General features: G+C 39.2%; 1 protein-coding gene across 1 annotated transcript in view; it reads left to right on the top strand.

Moving 5' to 3' along the window:
• LOC310960442 (protocadherin-15-like) overlaps positions 1-21,113 on the top strand; it is a gene marked incomplete at both ends in the record, with an annotated part of 148,445 nt that overhangs the window by 33,494 nt on the left and 93,838 nt on the right. The window contains 8 exons of the mRNA XM_083932147.1: positions 1,462-1,632; positions 8,622-8,730; positions 11,252-11,364; positions 12,627-12,833; positions 15,511-15,645; positions 18,772-18,921; positions 19,026-19,117; positions 19,757-19,858. Coding sequence (XP_083788273.1) covers positions 1,462-1,632; positions 8,622-8,730; positions 11,252-11,364; positions 12,627-12,833; positions 15,511-15,645; positions 18,772-18,921; positions 19,026-19,117; positions 19,757-19,858 — 1,079 coding nt within the window. The remainder of the gene's footprint in view (positions 1-1,461; positions 1,633-8,621; positions 8,731-11,251; positions 11,365-12,626; positions 12,834-15,510; positions 15,646-18,771; positions 18,922-19,025; positions 19,118-19,756; positions 19,859-21,113) is intronic.

Below are 21,113 nucleotides of genomic sequence, written 5' to 3'. Positions count from 1 at the left end.
CTTCCAGCAGAATGCAGCTGAATCAGGTGCTTTTCAGCTCAGGGACAGAGAACTTCCAAGAGAAAAGAAAGGGACTGGAGTACACTGATTGATTTGCGGCCTTTAATTGTGTAAAGATATCAAACACCAAAGTGAGCCTGTGGGTGGTAAGATTAATTCCTAACCCACTACAAAACACATTTTGTCCAAAAATTGCTTTATAGAAAAGGTCCATAGGGATAGGGATAGGGTGACCAGATGTGGGAGTTGGGTGTAGGGGTGGGCGTGGACACACGGTCACATTCGAAAGTCAAAACTCAACACTAAAATGCATTTTTTTTGTTCATAAACATCAAGTCAGCTTTCATTAAGAAAAAAGAAACACAATGACTGCATAACAATGTTATGCCAGCCTCATTTTTGTTTAAAGTCCCACTTTCTTTCCTGCAGACTTGAAAAAAGGCATAATTTGGCTCTCATAAGGTAGCAATGATCCATGGGTATTTCCCTCCCCACTCCTCCCAGTGCGGTAATGTTTTAGTTTTTGTATTAATTTGGGGCACTACTGTACACAGCTAAAAAAACTACTACTACAACAGCTGTAATTGAGACATAACAGTGACACTCTGTGGGCAGCACCTAAATAATGTTTCTCATCGATCAGTAGCCTATTCAATGTTTTATTAGCATATAAACTAATTAAAACAGGGGTTTAGTCGGATTTTATATATAAATTCTACTGCTCACTATCTTGCTTTCCCGTGGAAACTGAACTTGTGTTTATTCTATTTATTGCTCAAATATCTAATCTACTTGAATGCTTCAGCAAAAAAAAGATTGCACCACTTGTTAGGTAGCTCTTCGCTGCATGTCTGTCTTATCTAATTAATGTCCTTTAATGAAGCCTGGAAGGAGATTTTTTGCTGTGTTTAATCCTTTCAGTTTTCTTTGGCCACTCATTGCACAGTGACATATTGAAGTGGGAACACTATATTGTGCAATATGCTTCATTTGAGTTTATTTAATCTGTTGGTTGAATGCCTGTTATACTTGGTTTTGCTGCTTTAAAGAAAAACTATTTAATTAATTCATCAATAAAAATTACTTGTGTGGCATTTTTTATAATCTCTACTTACATTGCTAGCTTTCATGAAACATTATTAATAAAATACATTATAAACATTGGTGGAACAAACATACCCGGGCAGTCAGTGAGGTGCTGTGCTGTGCTTAACCATAAACCCACGAGAAATCTGCTTATCTGCCCTCGGTGAAGTATAAATTGACATGAAGAAGGTAAGTCAAGTATACACCAGAGTTCCCTGCAGCTTTGTTGATTTGATTTTCTGAAAATATTCAGCAGGACTATGTTGTGGTCATTTTCTATTCTGGACATGAAGATAAAAATATGCAAATATCTAAAGAAGAAAGTGCAGTATCATCCGAAAATGAAATATATGCTCTCTCTCTCGCTCTGCCTAGGACCGAGCCCCCTATCCCAGCGAGCGCCGTACGGCCACCACCACTCTAACTGTGGATGTACTGGATGGTGATGACTTGGGTCCCATGTTTCTACCTTGTGTGCTTGTGGGAAACACCCGTGACTGTAGTCCCATCACGTATAGAGCCAATGTACTGGAGCTGACAGAGCCGGTAAGTGTGTGTCTTTTATGTGGCTGCTGCATTATTTTTGTGTGTATGGTTCAGAGGGTGTGTTTCTATTTGAGTGATTGTTGTTGCATTAATAATTGCTATCAGTAGACAATAGGTAGGTAGGTAGTTTTGGGAGTCTTTACAATAGTAGGCTTAAAGTAAGGATAATACTGAGGGCTGATCTTTTAGGACTCATCCTCACAATTTATACAAACCCATACTGAGCAAATTCCAAGACAATGAAGAACTGATGCTGCCCCCATGTATCTACTGACTTTAGTGATATTACACATTACTCTTCAAATTATTTGTCAGCCCTTGAAATCCAATGATTGTTGGCTACGGAAACGTACGGTATTACATGTTTGTATCATGCCTGCAGTTAAGGTAAAAATGTGAAACATTTATTATTCAAAGTCATACTGTATTTAAAACTTGTGTCTTGCAAACTACGCGTTAAGTATTGAGAACAAAACCTAAAAGCGTTTCTAGAGCTTCTGCATCATCGCTCTCTGAATCTCTGCACTGTCCTAGCTGGCCAATGCCTGTACAGGCACTGTAGCAGCACGTTCTACATATATACTGTATAGGACAGTTGTGACATAACAACTGTACAGACGTCCTAACGTACAAGAACAAACAAGGACTGTTAGCTTTTCTCAGTGCTTTCGCAGTATTTATATAGCACCTGGGACCTGCTTTATAATAGAAATTACATGGAAATCTCAATTTTTTTATAATATGGGACCTTTATATTTCCGTATTAAAATGTGTCACAACATTATTTTCTGTAATTAAAGGGATTTTTTACCCATTTTAATCCGGGTCTGTGTCAAAGCAATGTAGCAATGTAGCAATGTTACCACATAAAGTATGTGAAGTACCTCTTTAAAGGAAAGCTGTTGTAGACTGTTTTGCACTAAAAGTCAGAGTTAGTCTTTTATTTCTGACATATTTTACTGTAAATCTCTTGTGTATGCACAGGTCTTATTTCAAAGTGAGTCTGCAACACCTTGCATTTATGCTTACACAGCTGTATTTATCATTGTGCATTTGTATCTCGGGCATTTAGCTGATGCTGTTATCCAGAGCGACTTACAATGCCACTTTGTAAATGAGACAAAGTTGCTGCAGGCAAAATTCTCTGACTCTTGACAAGTCAGTAGAGCATTCATCCCTTACCACACACAGACACACACCCTTGATAGTGACAAGCTAGAAGTGCATTCATGCCTTAACACCCCCCGACACACCCAATTCACTTACACACATGCACACACCCATAGCAGTGTCAAGCCAGTAGAGCAGTCATGCCTAACTGGACATTGTCTACTTCATCTCTTTGTTCATACTAAGATCTTTGCAGCACACACACAAACTCATTGTACTCCAGATGCACGGAGGGAACTCTGTCTCTACCTTAAAGCCCTTTTTTATCTCGCCTAACTCACACACACATCCCTCCCTCTCTCTTTTTCTCTCTTTCTCTCTCTCTCTCTCTCAATCTCTCTCTCTCTCTCTCTCTCTCAATCTCTCTCTCTCTCTCTCTCTCTCTTTCTCACATACACACACAAACACAATTCTCTCCTTGCCAAAAGACACAGCGAGGAACAACAGGAGTAAATCAACTTCATACCTTGTGGTTTTGAGAAGGAGCGAGTGTATGCAGACAAGGGCAGGGTTTACGATGGAGAGAGGTGGTGATGGGGGATGGGGGGGGGGTGCAAACAGAGGGAAAATAGGTAAAGTCAGAAACACAGGAAAAGTATGCTGGGAAAATACTTATGGGGTTTTAAAATCTGAAGCCATGCATAAAACATGATGCAACAAACACAAATATTGTTTTTCACTTGGCAATTTGCTCCCAATACACACAAGTGTTGCTGATGCTTCACTGATTCCAGTATTTATAATTGTACAACATCACAGAAGAATGAGACTGGGACCCCTATTGACTACAGGAGTGGGGACCTTTGCAGATGTCAGATTAAAGCTCAGATTTAGGGAACACAGACATTTTGTCATGTCATAGCAGGAAAAGCCCAAGTGTAGATATAATTAATGATGGCTGCATCCCTTGTAGTTAAGCCAGCTCCAGGGCAATGGCCTTTTAATGAAAAACCTTTTGACTTGCCACAGTAAGTGGCAATAATTAAGCTAATTATGATGCTTCTATTTAGCTGCTTTGATTTGAGGTTCCTGGTATAGTGCATGTTTGCTTACATCACTGTCACTTGGAATGCTTGAATAGAACGGAGACATTGTCATTGAGTAACACCTGTGCTTTTTTGACTGACAAGTTAAAATGTCTGGTATGAGAAAGCCTTTTGTGCATGTCGGCTCACTTGCATGGTTTCATTGGCCATGAGCTGATTAACTGAGCTGTGCAAAGGTCTATTTTTTTTTTTTAAATGACAAAATAAAACAAGACTATGTAATGGAAGGATTTTACAATTCTTGAAACGTGGCACAGCAACAATAATTGTCTATTACAATCAGCACAATGCTTCCCTGAACACAGTATACAAAAAAAATATGGAGCCTGTGACATTTCAGTTCCAGAGGAGTTAGCAGCTAGGGTTGGGCGATTGTTTCTATTATCATATCACACAATTGTGGTTACTCGGGATTGCTGATACAAATGTTATTTTCTTAATGTTTATCTTTTAGCTGTTATTTAATTAAAATGTGTACCATAATTTGGATTGCGTACCATATATGACAATCCAAATAATTCCCATAATGTTAACTTCTCATGTGACGCTCAGGGGAAATGGCGTATGGAGAACAGAGATGTGGGAAGTTAGATCCATGGAAAAGAGATGGATACCTAACTTGTCACTCGGGCTGATCAAAGGGACTCAGCAAGCTGACATGCTGCTACATCCGCACAGTAGGGACATATTTTAGACAATCTTTTTAAAATTTAACTTTAAACAGCTTAGCTCTGATAGAAAGTTAACAAAGGTGTGAGGAAAAACAAATGGCGATCGTCACTTTAAATCTTGATATACAATACAATCGCAAGCAGCAACATCTACCACAGCTCAACATTTGTAAAGAGAAACACATAATGTACGGATAGACCAAGGGAACACACTAATTGGGATGCACTGCAGAAACTCCACAGCTTTTTTTCTTACGCCATCATATACTTTAATACGTCATTTAAATAAATGTGTGTTTATGCCAAAAGCATGATCTCTTCCATTTGGTCCGCCTGAATGCACCTCCATCTTGTCAAAGCAGCTGTCTCTCAGGGCCCCCATTTGATTGATCAGAGTTCTCTAATACATTCTGCCTGAAAGAACCCCAATACAATGAATGTAGTCGACGCTCAGGATTCATGTTTGCTCCCCTCAAACTGTTGATGAAGAGAAAGACGAAGTCAGGGGACAGAGGAGGACAAGAGAATGGATGGATGGATGGATGGATAGATAGAAATGTGGGATTTGATGAGAGGTGAAAATACTAAATCAGTGGAAGAGCTGCTGTTGCTGGAGTGTACGAAAGATTGCGAGGTGAAGTGAGGAGAGTCAAGGCACCATAATAGTTTGAGTCCTAATCAGACTGATGAGATATGACAACCTCAGAGCCTTAGAGCCAACATAACTATTCTGTCTTTGTGGTTCCCTCTCTCTTACACATACACACCAAGATGCTAGTCATTTATGCAGAGGAGTTGGCTGCCAGGCCATGTTCACACATGCACTTCAAAAACGTTGCTGCCTCTGCAACTCACAAATTTATAGCTGTGAGGGAAATATAGATTATTGAACACTACAGTAAGCAAATCTCCCAAGACCCGACCAATCATTTAGTTAGTCATTAGGTCAGACTCGCAATTGATTGGTTACATAAAGATGAACAAAGCAATAACTTTAATTTGAAGCTGCTTTTAACACGGACTATGAATTTGCAGCACTGAGGTGCACTGCATTGTGTTAATGTTTTATTTTTTATGTGATCAGGGAGTACTGTGTCTCCTTTGCACCACCAAGAAGGACTTGTCTACTGTATAGCTCAGCGGTTGACACAAAGCCTCGACTGACCACGAGTCGCCCTTTTTTCCTTACCTGCACCGCTTTCCTCACTGCCCTCGAGATCAGCCACCTGCCGGTACAGCTGCTGCTCATTAGCTCCCCAGTATATATTAAAGGCAGGTTCCCTACACACATTTGCCAGGTGCTGCTGCTTAGTTCAGGTCATTCCTGTCTGTCTCATACCTGTTACTGTTTTTCTACCTGCTGATTCTGCCCCTATGCTGCCCAGGTTGTTGTTTGCTGGAGGGGGAAGTATGTTCAGTTTTATCAGGATCTCCTTGAGTTGTCTGGTTTTACTAAACCTACGGTTGATTACTGTGGTTAACTTATCTCACACAGTCCATATACTCACTGGAGTAACCATTTTTTTTACAAGTGAGCAGTATGAAAGAGGCAATGTTGAATAAAAAACAAAAACATCAGGACTAAAGTACTCTATAGTGCTAGTTATAGCTGATATGAGTAGTTTTATCAATCAACTTGTCAGTCAACAGAAAACTATTTGCCATCCATTTATAAAATGAACAATTGTTTTTTTAAAAAGCTAAAATGAAAAGCAAAAAACAACTGGTTGCAGCTTATAAAATGTTTTGTTGTCAATGCTAGTGAAGTTAGTAGCTCAGTGTTTTAACTGCTGATTGGACAAAACAAGCCATTTGAATATAAAAACTTGGGCTTTGGGAAACATACGTGACATAATTAAACCCATGACTCATTTTTTTTTCTTTCAAATTTGTTTTATTGAGTTTCGCAGACAGAAGTATAACAGTTGTACAGTGTATCAATGTGTCTGCTTTAAAGTGAAAAACAGAGACAGAAACAAAAAACCCCAACATATATCCCACTATCCCATGTCAGATGTGGTCACAGTTACCAACTAAGTAATTCCCTGACTCATTTTAAGCCAATCTATGATCTTTTTGCCAACTCTGAACAAGAAGTGTTGTTGCCTAAACTCAACAAAGTTTAAAAGTTTCACAAACTTGAATAGAGGGGTCATATGTGTTATTATGAGGAGCAATTGGCAAGTCTTTGGCTTGTCCTGGTCTTGTTCCTTGATGGACATTGGAGTTGTCTTGGACTCAGCTATTGAGCTATTGGGAACTGGTCAAGTTGTTCCTGCCTGCTGACTCAGCCTAGACTTGGTCTGTTGTTTAGGTATAAGAGTATGTTGAGAAAACCACTCAAGCAAGTCAGCGTGTACAATACATGTATATTAAACTAAGGTTGGTCCTTTCAGTATGTACAAGTGTAAAGGAGACACCTTTGTTATTACTTTACCGTTCTTAAGTGGGATCTGAGGGAGGAAGGTCAAACTCTGGAGCGTGGGCATTAATGCATCAAATTTGCCTTTTTGAAGCTGAACTTGTTGCATACCAGTACTTGAAACGTTTCACATCTTAAAGGAATGCTTTGGTCTCTAACTGCTGCTCTCATTACGAAAAGGCTGTTTATTGCTGGCACAATGTCAGTGCTTTATTGTTAGGGTGTTAGGTATTGTTAGGGTGGTTGACACTGGTGGGAGTCCTTACATTTAATGCAAAATCTTTCTTTTACTGCTCACTGTTACTTCTGACACTTTTTTACTTTTATATTATTGTCAGTGTTTTTATACAATGTAAAATCGTGTGTAAGATGTCATTGCTAGTAGCACAAATTGTAGTATCAGTACCTCACTATCTCAGTGAACTGGCTATGTCTCTGTGGCTCCCTACCTTTCTTCTTTGCTGCATTTACATCTCTGTCAGCTCCCTGTTTACCCTCAACTCCTGGCAGATTCATTTCCCTTCCATATATTTACACCCTCTTTTACTCCACTTCATTACTCGCCATAACTTCTTCTCGGCCTGTGTCCCCCCTATTCTCCGCACTCAGTGACAGGCAAGGAGATATGGCTCTGTGATGGCTTGTAGATTTTAAGTGCTGCACGACAGGTGCGGTGGTAAAGTATTGTATCAGCAGGTGAATGAGCAAACTATTGTGTACAGTGCGTGTGTAGCTGTGTGCTGGTGCATTCATGCACATTTGGGAATATGTGCAGTCTTGTGGGTGTGCTCGGCTTGACATTTAATAGCTTTAGTGATTGTAGATTGTATCCTATGGATATAATGTTCCTCCCATCAGAGCTCTCCGTATTACCCACAGCGCAGCATATTACACTATTATAAGTCAACATTATAGCCTGGCCTCACTTGCATACAGATAGAGATCCACATCTGCAGACCCATATATAAAGTGTTGCTTGTGTGTGTGTGTGTGTGTGTGTGTGTGTGTGTGTGTGTGTGTGTGTGTGTGTGTGTGTGTGTGTGTGTGTGTGTGTGTGTGTGTGTGTGTGTGTGTGTGTGTGTGTGTGTGTGTGTGTGTGTGTGTGTGTGTGTGTGTGTGTGTATGTGTGTTTTAACAGCCGTACAATACATACGCAAGTCTGTATTATGATTTTATTTTATTGAATGTGATGATTATTCTTCTTTCCACACATACACATAATTGTACGTGTGAATGTGCATGTGCATGCATGCTCTTGATGTGATTTAACGTGTACCACAGTGTGTTTATTGCCAACAATTGATTCTTCTACTCCTCCTTAAATTCTCTCTTGCGTTGCGGGCACGCTCAGAGCTTGTTACATAAATAAGTAGCTTGGGTAAAGCATTTCTTTCTACCTTAGAACAACTCTGTGAGACATTTCGTTTCAATAACCCTCCCCATTTTTTTTAGCTGTTGCTTTCAAGCAAGCTGGTACTGTTGGGGAAAAGTTTAAAATATTCTACAAGTTCAAGTGTGCTTGTTTGTTTGATTCGTTCATTGTGCATGCCACATTGTTACACCACTGTGTCCTGTTGTTGCTAGTTCAGATGTTTTTCATACTAATATTCTAGTTTGTCATATTTGTAAGTGATGGTTGTGATAGTCCACTTTAATACCCTGCTTGGTTCTATTTTCCAGAATAAGGTGAATCCTGTAAATGTGACTCCACCCATTCAAGCTGTGGACCAAGACAGAAACGTACAACCTCCCTCCGACAGGCCAGGGATTCTGTACTCAATCCTCATTGGTAGGTTTACATTTGTATTGAGTTTTGATTGGTTGGCATTAGTTTTGGGTAATAATGCAATATACCATGAGACAGTCACCATTTGTGTGCAATTCACAGATTTAGACCATTGTAGGCTGCAGTGTTGCAACCAATGAGCAGGACTGCTCAACGGTAAGATAGGATATTTCTATTATAATTTACTGTAAAAAAAAAAATTCCTGTAATAATTAACAGTTTCTCAGTTGATTTCACCGATCAGTATTATCCACATAGCAGACTAGCTGGCACAGAAACATACACATAACTGAGTACAATGTTGGAATTTAAAAGTTTGAAGCAAAAGAAAAAAAATGCTGCATCACAACTGCTGTCCTCTTGAGTTAACCTTGAATGATCACACAAAAAGATTTTTTATTTAACGGATCATGTACCTAGAGCAATAAAGACAAGTGTAATTCAGAGTGACATCAGCACATGTGTTCACACAGGGCTTCACTGAACAAAATCTAGTCAAATGCAGATCTGTGGTTTCAGGGCTTCCTCAGCCAAGGACCTATATGCTAAATGTAAGGTTTTTGAAGAAGGCAACGAAATATTTAGATGCAGAATTAACTCAGTAGAATAATACTGTTTGTTAAGTTATTGTGTACAGAATTCTAATAGCCAGCCAAGGATTACACGTTTCTAAAATTGCTGCTGTGGAATTTTCTGGCCATTAATGCTTTAAATTGAAAGTGATTTATAGCAGCAACAGTGCATTATTGCTGCAAGAATACTGTTTAAAATTGTAAAATGCAGAGCCACAAAAAACTTTGACTCATCAGGATCTGCATATTCAAACAGGCGCAAAAATGTACTAACATGACTTGACACTTACTTGATTATATTTCCCAGACTCCTACTGTGAAACTAATCTGTCTGAGTCAGGATTATGAGAGACATTCTCACCAAAGGGCAGACAGAAATGTTGCAACTGTGCAGATCCCCCAGGATCTACAATTTGAAAATGAAAACATGAATAAGTAGCAGCTGAGGGTCAGCGGGGAAAGGTCAGATGTTAAAAGGTCCCATATTCTGCTCATTTTCAGGTTACTTTTTTGTTTATTTTAAACATGTTTACATGCTTTAATGTTCAAAAATCCTTTTTTTATGTCTGTCTGACTCTGCCTATATTACCGATCTGAATACGGGTTTTGTGTATTTCTTCGGGAGAGTTTTGAGACTTTCATAATATTTATATAGTACCTCAACTTGCTTTAGAATAATAAAAAAATATATATTTTATTTATATATATTATATATTGTATTTATTATTTATAAAAAAGAAATTTCACTTTTCACAATATGAGACTATTAAAGATGATTTAGCTCTGCAGGCCTATGACAATACATACAATGGTTGGTTATTTCTCTGGACAACAAAATATACTGTACCTATTAAGAATAAGAGGTAGGCACCAGTGGCAATTGCTTTAAGACTACAACGGAAGCTCAGCTTCCCCTAAAATGTCACCAAAAAAAAAAAAGTGGTGAAATACAGCATGTACTGCTGTGTGTACATTTCATTGACTAAATATGCACTAGAAAGCCTTCATCTTTTGTTCAGAATCAGTTACTTATCACAGGTAACCAGCGCAACTTCCTTCTCATTCATCCCCACAGCGCTTTACAAAGTCGGACTCTCAGCTTCTACTGAGTTCAATGGGGAAGCGTAGAGCAGGTTGTTCCACTGCAGCAAAACTAAACGGTCATTGAATAAATGCTGGGCTTTGTCCCGCCCATCGGACGTTCAGTGTCTCTCGGGGTCTATGGGGCAGTGGGCTGGCCTGGACGCTCGGCTTCTGCATGATGCATGATTCCGTCTGAGGCGGAATCCTTTTTTGATTGACAGGTAAATGAGCGAATCAGCGATCTTGAAGAATGAACATCCAACGGAGCATTTTCCAAGTTTTCAGAATCTTTACCGATCCCCAGTGACTTTGTTAAAAACAACTAGTGTTGTGTTTGGCGACACTGTTCTGTCATTGTGCAGTTTCTTTCCACGGTCAAGTCCCTGGAATAGACGCCTAGTTGGTACGACAAGTTCACAGATCATTTTCTTGAAAAGGAACGAAGGGTATTATGATGTAGGCCGGAAAAACAAGCGTCTTTCTCCTTGAAAGACCAAAGGCCACCACTGTAAGGCACATACACAAACATCTGTCACCACAAATATTGAGGGGGTTCTTATGCTTCCTTGTACTGATGTGCCATTATTGCTGCTTTACTCACTAGAACGTGATTTCCCCACTGAGCAATGCAGCATCCAAAGCCCCATATATCTGTATGTACAGTATGTGTATATGTGCATCCCCACCTGTGGAGAGAAGAGATACCATTAGCCATGTCTGTCTACCCCCTCCTCACCTCCCTGTATCTTTTATAGCCCCACTAGACACACATCAGGCAATCATATATTGATTCTCTCCCAGTGTCAAAAACACACTACCCCATTTTTGTGTATCTTGTTTTTGCTCAGTTCTTACTGTTTCTTTTTCAGGCAAACCCCAGTCCTATGCAGAATACTTCAGCTTGAATGGAACCACAGCAGAGCTCTTGCTACTAAAACCCATCGATAGAGAACTCTACCGCAGATTTGATCTGGTTATCAAGGTGAGAAACACTGGAACTGCAAACTGGGGAGGTTTAACTTGGTTTTCTCCCAACATGTTTCTTATTGAAACAGCACCCTCCCTGCTCAATGTTTAGTGTCCGTAAATATCCATCAAACTGTTGATCAGCAAATCTGTGAGCTGAAGTAAGGACCAATTTCCTCCTTAATTTATTTATTTGGTGCCTCCTGGTTTCTGTCAATTAAAAGAAGTCTCCCCTGAACATATTAAGTGCCAGTAAGAAGCATTAGACCTATCCCTTTCTGTGTGAAGGTGTTTTTGTCTCAATTAGGCTGGTAATAGAATTACACCACCAAGCATACAGGTTCTGCTCTACTGAAATTGAAAATCCATTTTTTTTCCTCTATAGGATGCTTGTGCTGTAGGTGTGAAGGTGTGTGTGGATCTGTGTATATCATTTTACAGATATTGTGTGCATCAAATCACACTATGTATACAATTACATGTAATAGGTGTACTTTTTGTGATGGTAAAGCTGTTTGATCCCGCATGCACTTATGAATTATGGGAGGAGGAAGAGACATGAGGGAGAAAAAAAGATGATAATGGTGAACAGAAAAGAAGACGCATAGGAGAGTACAGGTAAACAGAAAATCATGTGTTTTATATTTGAAGGTTGGTAATAAAATATCAACTGCACTCCACGATAATTTAACTCATCGTTCTCAGCGGCGTTTTAACCATCGTGGAAATTGCAGGATGTGGTCTGTAATAGACTTTTTATGGAAACAGAAAGTCTCCCTAAATGGTCTTACATTATCATTTTTTTTTAAGTTTACTTCAGTATTAAAGTAATTCAGTGATAGTTGCCTGTACACCTGTGGGAGCAGTATATTGCAAACAAGAACTGCTAATAGGTAAACATACTTTTAATAGTGCCAATTTTCTAAAATGTAAACAAACAGAGGCTACAAAAGGGGCTTAAATGAGAATACCAGTACCAACCTGTTGTTGACATTACATTACAACATCCCCTTTGATGAGCTTGTATGGGGTCTACTGGGATTTACATTTTTATTAATTCAAATTTCACAGTGAGCTGATTATTTAAAAAAAAAAAAAGAGACAAGCTGCTGCTCATGCAGGGACAAGCTGCTGCTCATGCAGAAAAAGCTCCACTTTAAAATACAAGGATGTTGCTCAGGCAGGGATTTCAAGTTCACAGAAAACCAGTCGATAATTGTGGCTGTAAATATGTGGTGGGGCATGTGGGTGAACCTTTGTTTTCTCTCTCCCCTTCAGGCTGAGCAGGACAACGGCCACCCCTTGCCAGCTTTTGCCAACCTCCAAATTGAAGTTCTAGATGAAAACAACCAGGCACCCTACTTCCTGGAGACCAGTTACCATGGCTATGTCAGTGAAGCATCACAAGTGGGAACCACTATAGCGACCACTGGCAGCCTGTCCGCACCACTGGCCATCATAGCTCTGGATAACGATGTGGAGGAGGTGAGGATAAAGACATTTAAGCAGATTAATACTCAGTTCTGACAAACTGACTTATCAGAACATATCTGTAAGGAATCGCTTATAGTATAATCTGTGGCATCTACTTCCTTTGTAGCTGACAGCCATTGGAACGCCTGTAGGTATCAGCTGAGGTTGTTCATTCAACCGTTATCTCCTTTCTCTAAAGCATCAACTGGTTGATGCTGACAATGACTGTCTTTGACAGCAAAAACTAGTATGGATTTGCTCTAAACTTCAATGCCTATTGCCCAACGTTTCACGGCAACCTCTTATCAGTTTGCTTTCATTTGCATTTGAGGCATGCTGTGTTCCAATTTGCCGGTTTGAAATTGACCGTTTGCTAAGCCCCCTTGTTCCTGTTGATACACCTTGAGCTCTCCATTTTGGCCCCGCATGTGCAGTTCACAGCGGTAATAGTAGCAGTATTAGTCCTTGAATTGTATTTTTATTTTTTTTAAACAACCTCCATCCTTGATTTTGATGGTGGACTAAAGCAGGCCTCAGTCAAGAAATAACAGCTGCAGTTGGCTGTTATCTGAGCATGCTAACCTTTGCTGCTCATGTTAGAACGGACAAACATAATGTTTTGTTCACTTTTGATCGTTAGTTTTGATGTCGGCAAGCAAAATAAATTAAAACAAATGAAAAAAAAGACACAGACCCTCCAAACCCTTTAGGTGTGGAGTATTGCGCTAACTTCATTGTTGTGATTGCTAAGCTATGATTGGACAATTGCTGTTTGGGGGAGGGGTTTAGCTAATGGTCGTTCGTTACTTGTATACTGTGCTTATATTCTGCCCCTTTCCTAACCGGTCTGAATAGAAACTGCAGGTATCAAGTGAGTAAACCAAAGTCAACAAGCCAATTTCCATCTCCAAACACAATTAAATCACCATGTAAACAAAACCGGCAGCATGGCAACTGTACAGAATTTAAGGATTGAGACATTGATGTGTCGATTTCAGCCCTTCTGTTTTCTTCTACTGAATCTCTATTTGTGTCCTGATTGCAGTGTGTGAAGTGCCCTATCTCATTTCCCTGTGAATCTGGATAGTAAAACCATTCACTCTTAAATTACCTCTTAGCAATAATGTAAGAATTTACAGTGCTGCAGCATTGTTATTGCTGATGCATTCCCGAGAGCTTAGTTTGTTTAAGATGTAGCATAGGCATTTTGACAAAACGGGCTTTGGTTTATTGCCTTCTAAAAGACCCCCACAGCAGGGAATCAGCTTAGTGGGGGTAATGTGTGTGTGTTTTTGTGTGTTCCTCACACTGCATGAGCGTGTGGCGATTGATATATGTTGAGTTATTTTAAATGTTGCTAACCCTGGTCTTTCCTCCAGCATTAAGTACCAACAATGATGATTAGTCCTAATTGCTTTTATGTGCCGTCCATCACTTTTATTTATGTGTGCATACGACTGTAAGCATCTGTGTTTGTGTATAAGTGTATGTGTGTGTTTATTTATGACTCAATATCCACACTGGCTACATCGACAATATTATCAGCCCCTGCTGAGCCAGCCTTATCTGGAATGAGAGCTCACACACACACACACACACACACACACACACACACTCGTACGGCATACACATAAAGAGGAGGTGACTGTGTGGTAATATCAGAGGAGGACTTGGATGAGGATTGGCTCTCCATCACTGAGTATGACACACACACACACACACACACACACACACACACACACACAACCCTCTGAGGAGAATTTTTATGTCAAGAAAACCTTGGAGATTTTTTCATTCACCTCCTGCCTAAGCACTTCTTTGCTCTTAGGTGTTTTGCACGTTGAAACATGTTCTGTTTCTCCTCCTATTTATTCAGGATTTCCTTTCATTTGCAAAATCTAATCATATGTAAGAGAGGTAATTATTGCCCTCTTAAAATTAGTTGTGTTATCTGCTCTTTTGAAAAAACTAAAAATCATCTAAATGTCAATGTATTATTATTATTTATTTAATTTAACCAATTTAGGTGTTTAGGTGCCATACTTTCATTGCTGTGGTTGTACAGGGCAGCTCTCAGGTGTAAATGTGCTCCATTAGCACTTCAGCGGGCATTCATCAGTACTTTCCCTGGGTTAAAAATGAAAATATGCAATGACTGTAATGTAGGGATAAGCGATTGATTTTATTTTATTTTCAATTACGATATTCTAAGGAAAATGGACAGAAGGCAATCAAGATAAAATGATTATTGTGCCGCATTCTGTTCTGCAAGTGATGCTGTCGTTTTGTCTTGTCTTGTATAAATCCAGCTCCCCCTTTCCTTTACAGTCGTGCATTTTTGCCTGTTTTTGAGTATAACGTTTTCAGTCGGCTTTGGCAGTGCACTACGACATATTTGATCAAATTTATTTTTACAATTTCACGTATGTATATCTAAATATTATTTTATTATTATTTTTTTTACTTTATTTGTGACTTTTTTTTCTGTTAAAAGCTTAAGAAAATCCAATTAAGTTTTTTTTTTCAAGTTCAATTCATGCATGATGTTTCCAAAGTCAGTGATTAATTTTGTTGAATAACCGTGATCTCTATATTGGCCAAAATAATCATTAATTGATTTTTACCATAATCAAGCAGCCCTATTGTAATGTCTCCTCTTCCCCTAAATATCTTTCTTTCTCTCCAACAGACCAGGGACCCTCAGCTCCGGGTCTCATTGGACAGCTATTCTACTGTTTTCTCTGTGTCTGCCACTGGAATCAGAAGATATCTCACCCTGCTGCAGCCACTAGACAGGGAGACACAAGACTCTTATACATTCACGGTACTCTAGAGCCTTTGCATTTGTGAGCAGTATTCAAAGTATGTGTGAAAAAAGAGAGCAAGGGAGGGAGGGGTGGAGAGAGGGATCTACTGTAAGTGTCTGAATGCATCTGAATAACTCACCTCAAATCAGAGACCTGGGATAAAAATTGTAGTGGTGGTCTTGAAAAAAGGCTCTTATGTAGTGAAAATTAGAGGAAAGAAGTGAAACATGAAGAATGAGCCCAGGGGAAGAGAAAAAAGGGGGAGATGGATGCAGATGGATAGGAAAGAGAAAAGAAATGCATAGCCATGTGTGCCTGCAGCTCCATAAAGTCAGTAATATTTTAAGCCTAATTTACCCGCTTTACAAGTAAGGTGGAATAAGTGTGAAAAAGTGTGGGGGGAGAAAATGCTGGTGATAGCTTCGCAGGTAAATGAGAGAAAACACTCTAAGTATTAAGACAGCTGGAGGTTACAGAGAAAACAAACAAGGGACATGGATGGGTAATCAAAGATACAGAGGAAACGAATTATGCTCTTTCGTAAACAGGGAACATTTACCTCCGCTACTCTTTAAATCTGGATTTAATGTTATAGTCTAACACTGCTTCTATACATTTATTTAGCAAACATATTTGCTGTTTGCTCATGGAGGTATTGTTGGGTCTCTTAAAATCATATATAAGTCGTAGAGTTAGTTTAGACCTATTCTATATGTAAAGTGTCCTGAGATAACTTTTGTTATGATTCGGCACTATAAATTGAATTGAATTGAATTGAAAAGGGCTTCAATGAATGATTGGCTTGTTTTCAGCATTCAGGCACAGTGCAGAAATAGATGTAGAAAACAAGGTTTATTTCAGCCATTGCTGTCCATCTGTGTTTACCTCTTTCCATCAATTTCCCTATTTCTGTCAGCCTCTAATGTTTGTTATGGTTGTGTTTTTCTGGTCCACTTTGCTTGCCTAATATTATCCCTTTTCCCTCTTTCCGTTTGCTGTTCCTCTTCCTTCCTTATTTTTATTTCAATGCAATCTAATTCAGCTGCATCTTTATTGGTAGGGCATAGCAAGGCTTCTAATCGCCAAAGGCAGAGTATCTGCAGTGATGGAAAACCATTCCCTCAAGTACTTTGCTGAAGTACAGTACTTGAGGTATTTGTACCTGAGTATTTACATTTTCTGCTACTTAATAATTACATTTTGTTATATTCTTAATATATTACATATCATACTTTTTAACCCACTACATTAATTTAATCACTTGAGTTACTAATTACTTTGCAGATTAAGGTTAATAATACAAAATATAATCAACACATAAATCATGATAATGTATTATTATTTTTAAAAAATGTATTGGTTCCCAGGGGCTAATTCACAGGCTAACCGGCAGTATAAAAAGTCCTTCAAATTAGCCCTATTTTTTTACCAGGTGCACATTCATTCATCACTAATAATTAATAGTAATTCAGTACTGCAATAAAATAAATTATGCATTGTGAAGATTTTTACTTTTTGTACTTTATTTTACTCCCCGCCTCTCTCTGGGTGTGCCTTTCCACATCATCTATGTCGTTGTTACTTCATACAGCAGCCTTTGGCTGTGGCTGTGTGTGTATGTGTGTGTGTGTGTGTGTGTGTGTGTGTGTGTGTGTGTGTGTGTGTGTGTGTGTGTGTGTGTGTGTGTGTGTGTGTGTGTGTGTGTGTGTGTGTGTGTGTGTGTGTGTGTGTGTGTGTGTGTGCGTGTGCGTGTTCATGCAACCTTATGTGTGAATTCAGCTATTTGGAAGTTAAAGATGGGAATAGCAGAAGGCCTGTTGTATTGATTGAAAGGCAGAGGGGTACAGTAATCATCATGAAATCCTTACAGGAGAAATTAAACTCGAGGAGGGAGAGAGAGAGAGAGAGAGAGAGAGAGAGAGAGAGAGAGAGAGAGAGAGAGAGAGAGAGAGAGAGAGAGAGAGAGAGAGAGAGAGAGAGAGAGAGAGAGAGAGAGAGAGAGAGAGAGTTATGAAACACGGAGGAAGATTTTCATTAAAAGTAGTCAATCAGCTTCTTGGCAGATGAGCTTGCGGAGAAGATTGCCATCGCAGAAGAAGCTTATGTCACTTCTGTTGATGTGCACTTTGTTATGCATCATGGACATTTGAAATGGACACATTTCATTTGCTTTTTTCATATATAAGAGCATGAATGTTAAACTGTTTTTGCTGAATGAAGGACAGAGGAGCCCAAGATCATGACAAAAGCTCTGCTGGTGACATTAAACATAAACATAACACAAATACTAAACAACTTAATTTTGATTTTATTCCAAAGCTGATTCGACAGCTGTGCAATTTGTGTGAAGTCTGTCTTTGAGTGTTTGCCTTTCATCTCATCATTTCGGACTATTTCCAACATTACACAGTGGCTGTTTGCATTTCTCGTTATCTAAAAAGCTTTTTTTAATTGACAGGGAGCAAATCGTAATAATGACGAATAATTGTTACTCATAAGAATAACCTCGCCAATCCGTGTCAATAAAGGACTGTCAGAGCAACTCACTGACTTTTTTTAAATTACGTAGGCTACGCAAGTTAACTTTCTTACATAACGTTCCTAACTAACGACACTGACATTGTTATTTTTAACTCAAGGCACAGTTGTTTCCTTAAACATAACAAATACATGAATTAAAGCAGTACCAAAAAACAGTAGTAATGGAGCAGCAAAACAGCAGTAATAGTGTGATGTATAATGTTCACAGCAATCACTGAGAGGAAATTGTGAAGTTAAAATTAAATATAGGGGAGAGACAACCAGGACAGTTTAGTTCCAATATTTTCAAGTGTTTTCGGTTGCACCCACAAACACATAAATGAAGATTTAGATTGAAAAAAAAACACAGAACAGCTCTACCTGTTGAACAGCTCTACCTGTTAAAAGAAACAAGTAAACAAACAGACACTATCAAGATGTCAAGGGCATATTGAGTACATAGTCCACCCCCCTCAGGATTCTGAAAGGCTAGCTTTCTGTAACTCAGCTGAGTGTAACAGTTTTCTCAAAGAGTGGACATTTTATTTCTTTGCTCTTGTCAAGGAAAATACCTATACAGCATACATTGTTTTTAATTTTTTAACTTCTATTTGTCTCTCCAGCTCATAGCATCAGACGGCGTCCAGCAAAGCATTCCGGTTACTGTGACATTAACAGTCTTGGATGCTAACGACAACACTCCGACTTTTGCTAATGCCTCTTATACTGTCAACCTATTTACCGATATGATGCCTGGAGAAACTGTCTTACAGGTGCGCAATGTCAAACACACACTATGTATTAATAACAGTTCTCATGTGTGTAGTATGTGTGAGTGACACATGGCCTGTTAATGTGTTTGTGTATCTCTTCCCAGCTGGCAGCTGTCGACTCTGATGCAGGTCCCAACGGTCAGGTCACCTACCGGATATTAGCTGGTGACCAGGGACATTTTCTTATTGGCACTAGGTAAATATATCACTTGCATTGTAATATTATTTAGATTATGATTTATATGCTAAAGGAGCAGATTGTAGGATTAAGCGACATCGAGTGGTGAGTTAGAGATTAGAAACCAACTGAATACCCCTCCCCTTACCCTTCCCTTTCAAAGGGTGTAGTAGAAGCTATGGTGGCCTTCAGGTACGGCCACATTGCCTTTTTAATTCTCTTTTTTGGCTGAATTCCTTCTCCAGTGGCATGGCAGAAGTATGATCCAGCATAATAAACACAAGTGCAGTGCAGGCTTTCAAGCAAGCGTGTCTCGCTGAGCTCCTTCTCTAGTCTTCCACAGTCACGCTGCCTTCAGGCGAAAATGATACATGGCCTGGCATGGTCCCTCTTGGCTGTTCATAGTTTGTTATAGTATGGAAAGAATATGGAAGCCTTCATAGTGCTTACCTGTCCTATGTAAATACAGATAAGACAGGATTTGCTCAGGAGGATAAGGGTAATTGTACACCAATGAGGACTTATAACATGATGCTTTTACTTCACAGGCTGTGTATGTAGGCATTGTCTTAAGTAAAAAAATCCTCTTCATTTTATGAATTTGAATGAAATTATTCATAATCTTGTAATGCTAGATTGAATTAACTGTTTTCACAGCAGTGGGGTCATAACTGTGGCACCAAGTGTTGAGCTCACTGTTGGGCGAAGCTACGCTTTGACTGTAGAAGCCATGGACAATGGGCCTGTGCCTCAGAGAAGGTAAGGGTTGCTCTCTTGCCCCGCTTCATCAGTCTTTTTCCTCTGTCTGTCTAGAGCTGAGGCTTGAAATGTCATCAGATTTCCGTAGCTTTCACACTCAGATTTTCAGACACACCACAGCGTTCTGCAACTTCCCCTGCCATTCTCTCCATCTGCTCACCCTTTTCAGGTGAGACTTTATATGATATGAAATATAGTTTTATATTGGACTATTGCAAGGAGTCTAACAGAGGGAAATTGATATTATAAGTGTGAGAAGGAAAGAAGAATGAAGAGAAGAGTAACACCGAATAAAAGGCAATGAAAGGGTTCCTCACTGTTGTTATCCTCTTTTTAAAGGATCGGAAAATAAATTATACGTTTAAATTTCAGAGAGGGGACAATTTATGTAAAATGTAATGCACTCCGGCCCTGCACTCTAAAGTATAAGGGCTGACTTGATAAAGGGACATTTTTAGATTTTTTCTTCTCCCCTGCCTCCTGTTTCCCTCATCTCTGCTTCATGGATTAAATCAATATAAGGAGCCATAACTTTTGGCAACTCACAAACTCAGGCTATTTCCCAACTTGGATTATTTCATGGAATATAGAATTATTTAACTCTGTGCGTAATGATTAGGTAGCTAAAAGTCTGGCAGAGAATTGTTAAATTGCAAAATTTTAGTTTAAGCAGCTACAATGCAACACCTCAGGAGAGAAGCAAATCTAACCATCGAACCGTTCACCCACTGGAACATGGTCAATCTACGTTGATCCAAAGATTGATGTAGCAGCTGCAGTAGCAGAGAGTTTGATTCCTTTAGTGTTATTCACACTGCAGCACACCAAGACATGACTGAAAAAGCAAATCTGAGGACAGGGCCATGTTCTTTCTTGAAAAAAAGAGCTAAAGTCTTTTGATTTTTCCTTTTTTTTTCTATTTCCCTCCCAGTTTCTTTGTCTTCTTGCATATCATCTAATACAGAAACACCATAAGGAAAACTCAACCAAAGGAGAAATTGGCATCAATGAAAACAAAAGCCATACAAACTGAGCTACTGCTTCAGCATGAACAACAGCCTGTTGTTTGCTGATACTCAAAGCACACTTGGATGTAGTTATTTGTGTTTTGCACTATGGAATATCTCAACAAAAGGATGAATTAAGACTGCAGTGTCCTTGCAGACCACACAAAAAGCCGAGTCCCTGCTCTTCAAACAAGATGCATAAAACAAAAGCCACACATTAAATAAAGATTTTTTGTTTGAGGAAAAGG

Source organism: Echiichthys vipera (genome assembly GCF_963691815.1).
Source record: "Echiichthys vipera genome assembly, chromosome: 18".
Lineage (NCBI taxonomy): Eukaryota > Metazoa > Chordata > Actinopteri > Perciformes > Trachinidae > Echiichthys > Echiichthys vipera.
Note: the sequence above shows the minus strand (reverse complement) of the source record. Positions and strands in the feature narration are given on the sequence as shown.